The 15,844-nt window shown below is 42.5% G+C and overlaps 1 protein-coding gene across 1 annotated transcript in view; it reads left to right on the plus strand.

The window, feature by feature from the left end:
- Positions 1-15,536, plus strand: part of LOC110535778 (BDNF/NT-3 growth factors receptor) — a 92,492-nt gene extending 76,956 nt beyond the window's left edge. The window contains exons 17-18 of the mRNA XM_036935577.2: positions 11,924-12,082; positions 12,482-15,536. Of these exons, the coding sequence (XP_036791472.2) occupies positions 11,924-12,082; positions 12,482-12,667 (345 nt within the window). The 3' untranslated portion in view covers positions 12,668-15,536. The remainder of the gene's footprint in view (positions 1-11,923; positions 12,083-12,481) is intronic.
- Positions 15,537-15,844: the final 308 nt, after the last annotated feature.

Genomic DNA, 15,844 nt, shown 5'->3' on the forward strand with positions numbered 1-15,844 from the left:
TTAAAAGAACAAGCCTGAAACCCTTTCTAAAGACTGTTGACATCTAGTGGAAGTCATAGAGGAAGGAATTCCATTGAATATCCCATAGACAAGCATTTGAATGGACCATGACCTAAAAAAAACAATATCTGGATGGATTCTCCTCGGGTTTTCGCCTGCCATATCAGTTATGTTATACTCACAGACATTTTCTTAACTTCTTATGGTATAGGAGACGCTTGCGTCCCACTTGGAAAAAAAACAGGGAAAATGCAGTGCGGCAAATTCAAATAATGATATAAAATCAAACATTCATTAAATCACACATATAACATATTCAATTAAAGCTACACTCGTTGTGAATCCAGACAAAATGTCAGATTTTAAAAATCTTTTCGACGAAAGCATTAAGAAGCTATTATCTGATGATAGCACAATGTCAATAAAGAGGGTAGCATATTTCAAACCTGCAGGCGCTACACAAAATGCTGAAATAAAATATAAAACATGCATTACCCTTGACGAGCTTCTTTTGTTGGCACTCCAATATGTCCCATAAACATCACAATTGGTCCTTTTTTTCGACTAATTCCGTCCATATATACTCAAAATGTCCATTTATAGAGCGCGTTTGATCAAGAACAAAACTGCTTCCAAAATGCGCAACGTAACTACAAAATATTTCAAAAGTTGCATATAAACTTTGCCAAAATATTTCAGACTACTTTTGTAACACAACTTTAGGTATTTTTAACCTCTAGCGACAAGCAATCCCGTATCCAGGAGCGTAATCATAGCCTCAAGCTCATTACCATAACGCAACGTTAACTATTCATGAAAATCGCAAATGAAATGAAATATATTGGCTGACAAGCTTAGCCTTTTGTTGCGACACAAAAGTCAGAAATAACGATATAATAAATGCCTTACCTTTGAAGATCTTCTTTTTGCAATCCCAAATGCCTCAGTGACACAATGAGTGGTTGTTTTGTTTGATAAATTCCTTCTTTATATCTCCAAAATGTCCATTTATTTGGCGCGTTTGATTCAGAAATACATCGGTTCCAACTCGCCAACATGACTACAAAGTATCTAATAAGTTACCTGTAAACTTGGTCCAAACATTTCAAACAACGTTCCTAATCCAACCTCAGGTATCCTAAAATTTAAATAATCGATCAAATCTAAGACGGGATAAACAGTTTCCAATACCGAAGAAAAATAACACGAGCGCGCTCCTGTTCACACGCACCAAAATACTAGAGCCCTTCAGAGTGACACGTACAAAGGACAGAACTACTTATTAATTTCTCAAAAGAAAAACATCGACCAATTTCTAAAGACTGTTGACATCTAGTGGAAGCCATAGGAACTAGAATCTGGGCCCTAATAAATCAGGATTCCCATAGAAAAGCATTGGAAAACACAATGACCTCAAAAAAAAAATCACATAGTTCAAGTAACACATAGTTCAAGTAACAGACACATCTCAACATCAATTGTTCAGAGGAGACTGCGTGAATCACAGCTTCATGGTCGAATTGCTGCAAAGAAACCACTACTAAAGGACACCAATATGAAGAAGAGAAATCTGTCCTTTGGTCTGATGAGTCCAGATTTGCAATTTTTTTTGGTTCCAACCACCGTGTCTTTGTGAGACGCGGAGTAGGTGAACGGGTGATCTCTCCATGTGTGGTTCCCACCGTGAAGCATGGAGGTGATGTGATGGTGGGAGCGTGCTTTGATGGTGACACTGAGTGATTCATTTAGATTTCAAGGCCCACTTAACCAGCATGGCTACCACAGCATTCTGCAACAATACGCCATCCCATGTGGTTTGTGCTTAGTGAGAGCATCATTTGTTTTTCAGCAGGACAATGACCCAACACACCTACAGGCTGTGTAAGGGCTATTTGACCAAGAAGGAGAGTGATGGAGTGCTGCATCAGATATCCTAGCCTCCACAATCCACCGACCTCAACCCAATTGAGATGGTTTGGGATGCGTTGGACCACAGAATGAAGAAAAAGCAGCCAACAAGTGCTCAGCATATGCAGGAACTCCTTCAATACTGTTGGAAACACATGTTTGGTTAATGTATGTTATTTCCTAGTTTTAATGTCTTCACTATTATTTTACAATGCAGAAAATAGTAAAAATAAAGAAAAACCCTTGAATGAGTAGGTGTGTCCAAACTTTTGACTGGTACTGTATGTATTTTAAAAAATATATATGGGGTATTGGAAGTGATGCAGACAATTACATTGATGGAAGTTACAATCTATCTGCAATATTAAAGCTGATGTACCCCCTTAAAAAAGGAGGGGGAGCAGCCAGCCTAAAGCCTCCCATAAGCGCTCTTTCAAACCCTCTCTTTCAAACCCGCCTCACAATTCGTAATTTTTACTTCTTCTTTGAGGTCTTCTTGCCCAGACTAGCAGTGGGTTAGTTATTTATGAGAGAGAGTGAGAGAGAGAGAGAGAATTTCCTCAACTCAGAATATTGAGCTATAAAAACCATTGGGCCCTCTGTCTGAACATGCCAGTAAAACTGCTTCTCTTAATTTTTGATGAACCCAGGATGTTAAGAACAATTAATCAAGGGCTTCCTGACAATGAAACACTCAAACGCACACACAGACATAAACACAAACAAGCACACACACACACTCATGTACATACTGAGGACGCATTTCGTTCTGAACCAAACCAATATTTTTTCGTTACATTCCACTGTTCTGACCAGCAAAATAGCAAATAGCAAAACAGCAAAAAGTTCTTAGATTCAAACTCCTAAAAAGAAGCGGTTTAAGTTATTCCTTTCTGTTCCTTTTTAACCTCTGAAATAAATGTACATTGTTTTACATTTAGCTCGACATGAAATTAATTCACCAATCAGTGAGGATAAATCAGTTTGCTATGAAGCGGCAAGCTATTTACATACATTGGACAGACAAGTGTAGGGTGCAAGATCTGACCAAAATTTTGCAGGTGGGGAGAGGTTGTAGGAGGGTGTAGGAGGAGGCTTGGCTTGAAGTACTGGGTATCTTGTTTTGTTGTGACATGCATTATCTTATTTAGGCCCACAGAATTAGAACTACAGAGGAGCGTCTTCTATGAAGGAACTTTGAATGTCTTTGAACTTCAAAAAGTTGGCTCAACATTGGACCAGAGCTAGCTAGCTAGCTAGCTAACAAGTTTGTGTGTGCAGAGCGGCAGCAGAATTTAAATCAAAACCTGTCTTACCTTTTTTTAGTTAATACATTCGATGTGAAACGTGATAACCATAGTATCCTTAACTAGCATTGAAAAAGTTAAGCGATTCTTCTCTGATTAAATATTTTTCTCCCTAATTTCGGAATTACACTTGTAATGTCAGTAGGCTTTGCTTCGAAGGGGGAGGGGCTCGTAGTCTACACAGAATTTTCAGCTGGCAGGCAGACACTGGATTAAGTTTCTGACTGACAGACTGAGGGCTTTGCATATGGGTGCTTTGTTACATTTTTTTGGTGGGACTGGGAAAAAAAAGGCCAGGAATGTAAAATAACATTATTAACCGCTTCCCATGCTTTTAAAATAACTTTTCTGTTCCAGAACATTATAGATCACTTTCGTTCCCGGTTCTGATTCTGTTCCTCAATTCTTTGTAAAAATATTTTCCAGTTTTTGGTTCTGTTTCCTGAACCTGTTCCAACCCCAGAAACACACACAAACACACTCTAACATACAGTGCTGCTAGGAAACTGTAAAAAAGTTGCAGTCACTAAGATCAGGAGCACAGCATTAATATTTCAAACCACTCCACGTTTTACAATGTGATAAAATAAACAACGATAAATACATACACTCACTAGATGTTGGCTTCGCCCTCAACCCCACACTGTTCTTGACCATGAATCCATCGCAACATACATACTGTACTTGGAAACTCAAGTGGGGTTTTAGTTATGTGAAAACACTTACAGTGAGTTATTTGGTGAGGAGGCGTCAGGAGCCTTTGAGAAGGCGGACTAGAGATGGAGCCAGATTGGTTTACACAAACAAACACACATACCGGTGATGACTATCTCTTGGCTTTAATGGACTGATAAAGTAAAGGCTACTCTGACGGATAGGAGAGAAGAAGAGACCACGCAGGGCTGAGTGGGCAGCAGACAGTGGTGGCCAACAACAGCTTCCTGTATCGTGCAGTGTCTGGGACGATATGACTGTACTGTAGCTACAGTCCTAAGCATTAATAAGTCCACCTGTACTGAAGCACAGTGGGAGTAACTGCACATGAGGGACAGGGACAGACAGTCCATTCAGAAAGTATTCAGACCCCTTCACTTTTTGCACATTTGTTACTTTAGTCTTATTCTAAATACATTAAATTAAATGTTTTCCTCATCAATCTACAAACAATACCCCATAATGACAATGCGAAAACAGGTATTTAGATATTTTTTTAAGGTATAAAAAACAGAATACCTTAAATACGTAGGTATTCAAACCCTTTGCTATGAGACTTGTAATTGAGCTCTGGTGCATCCTGTTCTATATCGTGGAGCTCCACCCATATGGGAGCTCTGCTCCTAGTGGTTTACCCTTCTGCCTAGGCAGCGAATAGCCTGAGAGAAACTTATGCACACACCTGCAGCCAATGGTAGTACAGGTGTCCCTATGTTAGGGGATGCTTCCCCTCAATCACCCTCCCATTATCTTCAGTAACTTTGACTGGACTGAAGAAGCCGAGAAGAGAAGAGAAGAGAAGAGAAGAGAAGAGAAGAGAAGAGACAGACTCATGAATGAGTCTGAACCCGCCATCGAATTCCATTTCTCAACGTCGTCCATCTCAATGAGCACACCGGTGTTTCTCTTTTAAGAGCTCAGTGTCGCTGCTTCTCTATGGTAGCTATGGACACACACAACTTTTGTTTTGTGTGCTTAGGGTCACAGCACACCAGGAGCGGCCTCACCAATCCCACTAATGCCTGTGCTGCGCCCTCCTTTCTTTAACCTCTCTAGGGTACGTGGGACGCTAAATTCATCAAACATACATGTATTATACACCATTTTAAAGACAAACTTGTTAATCCCACCACAGTGTCCAATTTCAAAAAGGCTTTACGAGAAAAGCATACCATGCGATTATGTTAGGTCAGTACCTAGTCACAAAAAATACAGCCATTTTTCCAGCCAAAGAGAGGAGTCACAAAAAGCAGAAATAGAGATAAAATGAATAACTAACCTTTAGTGATCTTCATCAGATGGCACTCATAGGTCTTCATGTTGCACAATACATGTATGTTTTGTTCGATAAAGTTCATATTTATATCCCAAAATCTCTGTTTACATTGGCGCGTTGTTATGTTTTACCTCCAAAAAATCAGTTGAAAATGCAGAGAGCTACATCAATTTACAGAAATACTCATCATAATGTTGATGAAAATAAAACTGTTATGCATGGAATTAAATATATACTTTTCCTTAATGCAACCGCTGTGTCAGATTTCAAAAAAGCTTTACGGAAAAAGCACACCATGGAATAATCTGAGTACAGCGCTCAGAGACCAAAACAAAACAAGCAATACAGATACCCGTCAACAAAAGTCAGAAATAGCATTATAAATATTCACTTACCTTTGATGATCTTCATCAGAATGCACTCACAGGAATCCCAGTTCCACAATAAATGTTAGTTTATGATATCCATAATTTATGTCCAAATATCTCCTTTTTGAACGCGCATTTAGTATAGTAATCCAGACAAAGCCAAAAAAGTGATATTACAGTTTGTAGAAACATGTCAAACGATGTATATAATCAATCTTTAGCATGTTTTTATCATAAATCTTCAATAATGTTTCAACTGGAGAATTCCTTTGTCTTTAGAAATGAAAGGGAACGGAGCTAACTCTTACAGGGCAAGCGCCTGACTGAGCACATGACCTTCTGGCAGACCCATTACTCAATCAGCTCTCATTCCCTCCCACTTCACAGTAGAAGCTTGAAACAAGGTTCTAAAGATTGTTGACATCTAGTGGAAGCTTTAGGAAGTGTAATATGACACGCACTTGAGGGAGAGTGCGAGGCGCAGGCACAGGACGCACAGGGCTGTGGAGACGCACTGAAGACCTGGTGCGTATAGCCAGCATCAATGGTACCGGAACTTTAACACACTTCTTATGACGAGTACCTGGAGCTGACTCAGGTGGCACCAAGCTGACAACACGTTCCTTTAGTCCAAATCGGTGCATCCTCCACCAACTCAACAACTCCCATCTCTCTTGTTCTTGGGGTTTTTGTGGCCTTCCTCCCCGACTTTGTCGCTGTACCTCCTTCGCTGCTTCCCCTGCTTCCATGGCAGGTTCTTCTCTCCTGCCATTATGTCGTCTCAAGTCCAGGATGTTCTCTCCCTAATCTCCTCCAAAGACCAGGATGCCATTACCTCCCGGGCACGCTGCGTGTTCCGTTGTTGGTGGGATCTTCTATCACGTTCGTTATAATAAGTGGACCAAAGCGCAGCGTGATCTGGGTTCCACATCTTTTAATTACTAAGTGAAACTCACAGCAAAACAAAACAATAAATCTCAACCGAACCGTGAAGCTAACAATAGTGCTAACAGGCAACTATCCATAGACAAGATCCCACAAAACACATTGGAGAAATGGCTGCCTAAATATGATCCCCAATCAGATACAACGATAAACAGCTGCCTCTGATTGGGATCCATACCAGGCCAACATAGAAATTTAAATCACCTAGATGACCCACCCTAGTCACACCCCGACCTAACCAACAGAGAATAAAAAGCTTTCTATGGTCAGGGCGTGACATATTGACAGAATACTTAAGCATCTACCTGCTGGTTCAGATTAGTATGGCTCATATTCTGTTATCTGCCCACTAGCCATTGACAGTGTCTCCAGGCTGAGTAGGGAGGATTTGTACTGAGGACGCAGTATATTGTGACACATTGTGTTACGGTACTGTGGGACTTCATCGCCGCAATTGCTGGGCCAGACCTTTTCATTAGGTGGGAAGTGTTAGGTTCGGCAGGGAGTACATTTTGGAGCGTTGCGCTCCGCTTAAAACCACTAGGTGCAGAGCTCCCCTATGGGGGCGGAGCTCCACGATATAGAACGATATTTACTGGAGCTGTAACTCCAGTTCTATGAGTGGAGGAGAGCCCCATAGGACTTAAGGCCCTGCCAACCCCCAGTCTCACTGAAGATAATATTTTTGAGAGGCTGATTGAGGGGAAGCATCCCCTTATATAGGGACACCTGTACTCCCATTGGCTACAGGTGTGTGCATCATTTTCTCTCAGGCTACTCGCTGCCTGGCCAGCGGAGTAAACGACTAGGTACAGAGCTCCCCTATTGGGCTCCGCTTCATTCACTGAACTGGAGTTACAACTCAGTTAACTAGTGTTTCCATTGATCATCCTTGATGTTTCTACAACTTGATTGGAGTCCCCCTGTGGTAAGTTCAATTGATTGGACATGATTTGAAAAGGCATACACCTGTCTATATAAGGTCCCACAGTTGCCAGTACACGTCAGAGCAAAAACCAAGCCTTGAGGTCAAGGGAATTGTTCATTGAGCTCAGAGTAAGGATTGCATTGAGGCACAGATCTGGGGAAGGGTACCAAACCATTTCTGCAGCATTGAAGGTCCCCAAGAACACAGGGGCCTCCATCCTTCTTAAATGGAAGAAGTTTGGAACCACCAAGACTTCCTAGAGCTGGCCGCCCGGCCAAACTGAGCAATCGGGGGAGAAGGGCCTTGGTCAGGGAGGTGACCAAGAACTCGATGGCCACTCTGACAGAGCTCCATAGTTCCTCTTTGGAGATGGGAAACCTTTCAGAATGACAACCATCTCTGCAGCACTCCACCAAACAGGCATTTATGGTAGAGTGGCCAGACAGAAGCCACTCCTCAGACTCTCAGACCATGAGAAACAAGATTCTCTGGTCTGATGAATGCCAAGCATCACGTCTGGAAGTAACCAGGCACCGCTCATCACCTGACCAATACCATCCCTACGGTGAAACATGGTGGTGGCAGCATCATGCTGTGGGGAGGTTTTTCAGCAGCAGTGACTGAGAGACTAGTCAGGATCGGGGGTAAAGTTGAACAGAGCAATGTACAGAGAGATCCTTGATGATAACCTGGTCCAGAGCGCTCAGGACCTCAGCCTGGGGCGAAGGTTCACCTTCCAACAGGACAACAATGCTAAGCACACAACCAAGACAACGCAGGAGTTTCTTCGGGACAAGTCTCTGAATATCCTTGGGTGGCCCAGCAAGAGCGCGGACTTGAACCAGATTGACCATCTCTGGAGAGACCTGAACGACCTGAAAATAGCTGTTCGGCGACACTCCCCATCCAACCTGACAGAGCTTGAGAGGATCTGCAGAGAAGAATGGGAGAAACTGCCCAAATATAGGTGTGCCACGTTTGTAGTATCATACCCAAGAAGATTTGAGGCTGTAATGGCTGCTAAACATGCTTCAACAAAGTATTAAGTAAAGGGTCTGAATACTTATGTAAATGAGGTATTGTGTGTAGATTGATGAGGGGAAAAAATGATTTAATCTATTATAGTATAAGGCTGTAACTTATAGTGCCTTGCGAAAGTATTCGGCCCCCTTGAACTTTGCAACCTTTTGCCACATTTCAGGCTTCAAACATAAATATATAAAACTGTATTTTTTTGTGAAGAATCAACAACAAGTGGGACACAATCATGAAGTGGAACGACATTTATTGGATATTTCAAACTTTTTTAACAAATCAAAAACTGAAAAATTGGGCGTATTCAGCCCCCTTAAGTTAATACTTTGTTGCGCCACCTTTTGCTGCGATTACAGCTGTAAGTCGCTTGGGGTATGTCTCTATCAGTTTTGCACATCGAGAGACTGACATTTTTCCCATTCCTAATTGCAAAACAGCTCGAGCTCAGTGAGGTTGGATGGAGAGCATTTGTGAACAGCAGTTTTCAGTTCTTTCCACAGATTCTCGATTGGATTCAGGTCTGGACTTTGACTTGGCCATTCTAACACCTGGATATGTTTATTTTTGAACCATTCCATTGTAGATTTTGCTTTATGTTTTGGATCATTGTCTTGTTGGAAGACAAATCTCCGTCCCAGTCTCAGGTCTTTTGCAGACTCCATCAGGTTTTCTTTCAGAATGGTCCTGTATTTGGCTCCATCCATCTTCCCATCAATTTTAACCATCTTCCCTGTCCCTGCTGAAGAAAAGCAGGCCCAAACCATGATGCTGCCACCACCATGTTTGACAGTGGGGATGGTGTGTTCAGAGTGATGAGCTGTGTTGCTTTTACACCAAACATAACGTTTTGCATTGTTGCCAAAAAGTTCAATTTTGGTTTCATCTGACCAGAGCACCTTCTTCCACATGTTTGGTGTGTCTCCCAGGTGGCTTGTGGCAAACTTTAAACAACACTTTTTATGGATATCTTTAAGAAATGGCTTTCTTCTTGCCACTCTTCCATAAAGGCCAGATTTGTGCAATATACGACTGATTGTTGTCCTATGGACAGAGTCTCCCACCTCAGCTGTAGATCTCTGCAGTTCATTCAGAGTGATCATGGGCCTCTTGGCTGCATCTCTGATCAGTCTTCTCCTTGTATGAGCTGAAAGTTTAGAGGGACGGCCAGGTCTTGGTAGATTTGCAGTGGTCTGATACTCCTTCCATTTCAATATTATCGCTTGCACAGTGCTCCTTGGGATGTTTAAAGCTTGGGAAATCTTTTTGTATCCAAATCCGGCTTTAAACTTCTTCACAACAGTATCTCGGACCTGCCTGGTGTGTTCCTTGTTCTTCATGATGCTCTCTGCGCTTTTAACGGACCTCTGAGACTATCACAGTGCAGGTGCATTTATACGGAGACTTGATTACACACAGGTGGATTGTATTTGTCATCATTAGTCATTTAGGTCAACATTGGATCATTCAGAGATCCTCACTGAACTTCTGGAGAGAGTTTGCTGCACTGAAAGTAAAGGGGCTGAATAATTTTGCACGCCCAATTTTTCAGTTTTTGATTTGTTAAAAAAGTTTGAAATATCCAATAACTGTCGTTCCACTTCATGATTGTGTCCCACTTGTTGTTGATTCTTCACAAAAAAATACAGTTTTATATCTTTATGTTTGAAGCCTGAAATGTGGCAAAAGGTCGCAAAGTTCAAGGGGGCCGAATACTTTCGCAAGGCACTGTAAGTGAATGGGTCTGAATACTTTCCGAATGCACTGCATTTCAGAAATGTATTTTATTACATGGGTCATTGTTAGATGATTACCTGTTTGTTACATTAACCATGTGCCTTGCCACAGCAAGACATTAAACAAACTAGACTTCAACCTTTTAGTGCTCAGAACAGTATATATATATACAGTATATATAGTGAGCTCCAAAAGTATTGGGACAGTGACAATGACTATGAGGTTAAAGAGCAGACTGTCAGCTTTAATTTCAGGGTATTTTCATCCATATCGGGTGAACCGTTTAGAAATTAAAGCACTTTTTGTACAAAATCCCCTGGTTTTAAAAGTATTAGGACAACTTCACTCATACAGTGCTGTGAGAAAGTATTTGCCCCCTTTCTAATTTTCGCTACTGTTATCAGATCTTCAACCAAAACCTAATATTAGAGAAATGGAACCTGAGTGAACAAATAACACAACAATGACATACTTCTTTCATTTATTTAATAAACCAAGTTATGCAACACCCAATGCCCCTGTGTGAAAAAGTAATTTCCCCCTTACACTTAAAAACTAGCTGTGCCACCTTTAGCTGCAATGACTCCAACCAAACACTTCCTGTAGTTGTTGATTAGTCTCTCACGTCACTGGGGAGGGATCAGCGGAATTTGTGGGTTTTCAAGCATGAAATTCTTGTTTCAAGTCCTGCCACAACATCTCAATTTGGATTAGGTCTGGACTTTGACTAGGCCATTTCGAAACTTCAGATTTGTTGCTTTTTAGCCATTTTCATGTAGACTTGCTACAATGATGATGATGATTACGGGTAATGCTATTAAACCAGTCAGTGTGATCACCATTTGCCTCATGCTGCGCGGCACATCTCCTTCGCATAGAGTTGATCAGGCTGATTGTGGACTGCAGAATGTTGTTCCACTCTTCTTCAATAGCTGTGTAAAGTTGCTGGATGTTGTCGGGATCTGGAATACACTGTCGTACACGTCGATTCAGAGCATCCCAAACATGCTCAACGGGTGACATGTTTGTTGAGTATGGAGGCCATGAAAGAACTGGGACAAATTTTTGCTTCCAGGAATTGTGTACAGATCCTCGCGACATGGGGCCATGCATTATCATGCTGAAACATGAGGTGATGGCGGTGGATGAATGGCACAACAATAGGCCTCAGGATCTCATCACGGTATCTCTGTGCATTCAAATTGCCATTGATAAAATGCAATTGTGGTCGTTGTTCGTATGCCTGCCCATACGATAACCCTACCCTCACAATGTTGACATCATTAGAGTGGCCTTTTATTGTCCCCAGCACAAGGTGCACCTGTGTAATGATCATGCTGTTTAATAAGCTTCTTGATATGCCACACCTGTGAGGTGAATGATTTATTTTGGGATTATCTTGGGATCAACACTTTACATGTTGCGTTTATATTTTTGTTCAGTATACTTTAAAGAATTCATCACAACTGGTGACTTGGTACCAAATGAAGTCTAGTTGCACTTGATTCAATTAATTCCAAGGAAATAAACATGTAATTTGCAGGTCATTAATGTTTAATGACCATTTGACCATTTCATTTGACCATTTAATGAATGACCAAATAAGTAGTTTCACAGCAAACAACTTCACATTTATGTATCATTCAAAGAAAAGGTGTGTACAGCAGAACAGTTTCCAGGCTGACTGTTTGTGTTGGTGTTGGTGTAGGTGGGCGGTCACACCATGCTGCCCATCCGCTGGATGCCTCCAGAGAGCATCATGTACAGGAAGTTCACCACAGAGAGTGACGTGTGGAGTCTGGGCGTGGTCCTCTGGGAGATCTTCACCTACGGCAAACAGCCCTGGTACCAGCTCTCCAACAACGAGGTCAGTCTCACCTCTCACCGAACCTTAACCCTGACCCTTTGACCATACTCTACCGCCATCCTAGCCTGGGTGCCAGTCTGATTCTGCTTTCTTGCCACCTCCTTATAACAATTCCATGAGGAGGTGGCAAGAAAGCAGAACAGACTACCAGGCTAGCTCCAACCTCCCTAGCTGGAATCTTATTCTAAACCCTCACATCGTCTACTTTGGTAAAGTTTTCCAAAGCTTTAGCCTAAGCCTATAGCTCCAAGGCACATGTGTAGGTCTGGAGAGGATTGGAGAGTAAGAAACGCAAAGACAATTAAATCTGGCATATCGGCTGGCATTCTGACACTAATCCTGTTTATCTGCCCCTCCGCCCCCCCCCCCCCCCCCCCCCACACACACACACACACACAGGTGATTGAGTGCATTACACAGGGGCGTGTCCTGCAGCGGCCTCGCACCTGTCCCAAAGAGGTGTACGACCTGATGCTGGGGTGCTGGCAGAGAGAGCCCCACATGAGACACCACATCAAGGAGATCCACAGCCTACTGCTAAACCTAGCCAAAGCCTCTCCTGTCTACCTGGACATCCTGGGCTGAGCGGGTGTGCGTGTGTGCGTATGCGTACATGCACGTGGCTGTACAATACAATGCACCTGTCCTTGAGTGTGTTTTAAGCTACGATCAAACTCTTTAAGGCAATCAGAAGATTCCCCAACTGTTCCCTTGTGCCCTCCCCTCTCCTCTCGCTCTCTCTATCTCTCTCTTACTTTCTGCCTACTTCTACTCTTTCATGCATCTCTTAACCTACCACCTTCTTCCTGCTCAAGATACTTTAAGAATGGTTTGCAGTGGGAAGGCTTCTCCCATCGGCACAAAGGATTTTAAACTGTGGCTAAGTAAGTAGTCTACAGTAAATGGCTGAGGGCTCTATACGAGCAGGCGGTGGGTTTTTTCCCCAATTGGTTTCTGCAAACGCCATCCTTCTGTAAATAAAACCCCTGAGGTCGAGAAGAGGTGCCTCCACTGCAGATAGGCTGTTTCTTCTCTGTACATAGAGGACCAGACATCGGACCCCGCAATGTCCTGCAAAGAGTTGAGATGCGTTGCTCCGTGGAAGGAGACATGGAAGCAACCAGACTGTTACTCTCCCCTCATGTCAACAAGTCATTACATAACAAGACATAACAAGATATAGTAAAATAATAAAAGGGAGATTTGTGGCTGTTCACCAGTGGGTGCTCTTCAGCTGTCTGTCTGTTGTCATTGTCTGTGACTATGTACACGAAAGAGGGTATTTGATACATTTTGGGGGATGAAGATGTTTTAATTCCCATGTCAAGTGCTGATGTCATGTAATTTATCGATGTACGTGTCCAACATTCTCGGACGATCCTGAGACAGAGAGTATGAGCAGGATCTGTGTTAGATCGCCCGTTCATGGTCAGTGGCGAGGATCTCCGTTTAGGCGTGGTTGGGTCAACTGTGGTAGAGTCCTGGCACACACACATATCCCCCACCCCCTACTACTACACACACACACACTCAAAAGGCTTCTGCAGGAAATTGAATTCTGCATGTTTTATTATTTTAGCCCCACAGTGCTTTAGCGACGGAGCCCCAGCCCTAGTCAGTAATGGTGTAATGTATATTTCATTAAGGAGCTAATGTTGGCCATTAGCACAGTCTCCCCCTCAGACATTTAAGACGTATTGTTTAATGGGAGAGAGGGAAAGGAGATGAGGAAGTGGAGGAGAGAAAGACGATGAGATAGAGAGGAGTGGAGAGAGAGAGAGAGAGAGAGAGAGAGAGCGAGAGGGAGGGAGGGAGGAGGCCTGAATGTCTGCGGGGAAATAGTGAGATAACATCCATCATAGTGCGGTCTTGTCGGTTTTCGAACCCACAGCTGTTTGCTTCACACACCTCGCATTCCTGTGGTGGGTTCCTCAACCACACACACAGACACAGACACACCACCCACAAAACCTTCTCTTACACATTCAAGGTCAACTGTAGGCTCACCTAGACTTTCAAGATCAAACGCCTGCATTATCATAGACACACAATAAACAGACTTACTTAGATGTAATAACTTTATACAAGACTGTTTGAGTATCATGATATTGTCATATGCTTCTGTAACTGATTGCATGTGACTGGTTTGGTCATATCCTCAGTACTTGATGGTATTGATATTTGTGTTCTTAATTATTATTTTATTAAAAAATTATACATTTTTTATGAGACAACGTTTCTGAGGTCTAAGTCAATTATGTGGTCTGAATCAGGGCCTGACTCCAATCTAAAGTGATCTAATTGATTATGCTGACAGTATTATGTGCGTGTGCAATACTTGGGCCCACATTGGGCTGTGGTCAAAAGTATTGCACTATACAGGGAATAGGGTGTCATTGCAGACGTAGACTGTGTGTGTATGTTTGGGTCCTTGCACATGCTCTTTGTTGCTTTTTCCTGCCTGCCTCTTGAAATAAACATTAGATCCAATAATCTACCATCCGTTCCACAAAGAGAATGGATGTCTTTCTGTGCGAGAGCAAGTAGAAAATGCTTCACAGGTATTCAATATTGTTTACACAATAACGCTGTGCAATACAAAGCAACATTGTGTGCAACAGCCTTCAGTGCGAGAGTAGTTGGCAGTGAAATAACTGCCCCTGTGAGAAAGAGCACTCACCACTCTTAAAGCGCTTATAGCCTACATGAATTGGCTAAAGTGGGACATGGCAGTGGTGGGCGAGTAAGTGAATTGTCTATCAGAGGACTGAGTAAGTGAATTGTCTATCAGAGGACTGAGTAAGTGAATTGTCTATCAGAGGACTGAGTAAGTGAATTGTCTATCAGAGGACTGCACTGGAAGACGTTTCTATGTGGCTCTCTTCCATCACCATGGACCCAGTCTGAGTTTACTCTACATCCTGGTCAAGCTACTGTGACTAATTATGGAGCCTTCCCAGAATCCTTTCTGTTGGAGGTTCAACATTTCTGCCTACCGATAGGCTCTAGGCAATGGGCGGCACCAATCGCAGTGCTATCGTTCTCTTTGCTAAAGACAAATGGACACCTCAAAAAGGACTGACAATCACAACCCTTAACAAGTGACCTGCTGTGTAGTTACAAACCTCTCCTCTCTCGATGTAACTTCACTTTCTCTTTCTTTCTTTCTTTCTTTCTTTCTTTCTTTCTTTCTTTCTTTCTTTCTTTCTTTCTTTCTTTCTTTCTTTCTTTCTCGTTCTCTCCCAGCTGTTACACTGTCCAACTGTGGCATCCCTGATGGGTCAGTGAGAGGCGTGTGTGTATACGACCCATGTGGCTCTGATGGCTTTAGTCTCAGTGCTGTGACTGGAGTTTCTCAGAACGTGTGTAATACTAATGTGACCAGCTTCTCTCGATGAACGGACCAGTCTGTTGTGACACGGTATCATTAATAAAAGTGTTATGTCTTACGTCATCCTGGGCAGATCTGGTGTTCTCTGTGTGAATAAGGGAGTGTTAGTGCGATGAGTGTGCGTTGGAGTGTTTGCGTACAGTAGCCTATAGATCACACTTTAAAAGAGCTGTAACTTATGTCTATAAATGTGTGGCCTTTACAAGGCCTACGTAGATGCTTCACAAATCAGTTGTAATGTCACAGTAAATGTGATTGATATAACAGGTCCTTACATCTAGAGCGTGATGCATAGGCATACGTTTATAAGCTGTGGCACAGGCTTTATATAACACTTTATACTGTGACATTTGCTTACAAATGATTTGAGA

The sequence above is a fragment of the Oncorhynchus mykiss genome, chromosome 11, assembly GCF_057628025.1.
Source record: "Oncorhynchus mykiss isolate SJ-2025 chromosome 11, ASM5762802v1, whole genome shotgun sequence".
Taxonomy (NCBI): Eukaryota; Metazoa; Chordata; class Actinopteri; order Salmoniformes; family Salmonidae; genus Oncorhynchus; species Oncorhynchus mykiss.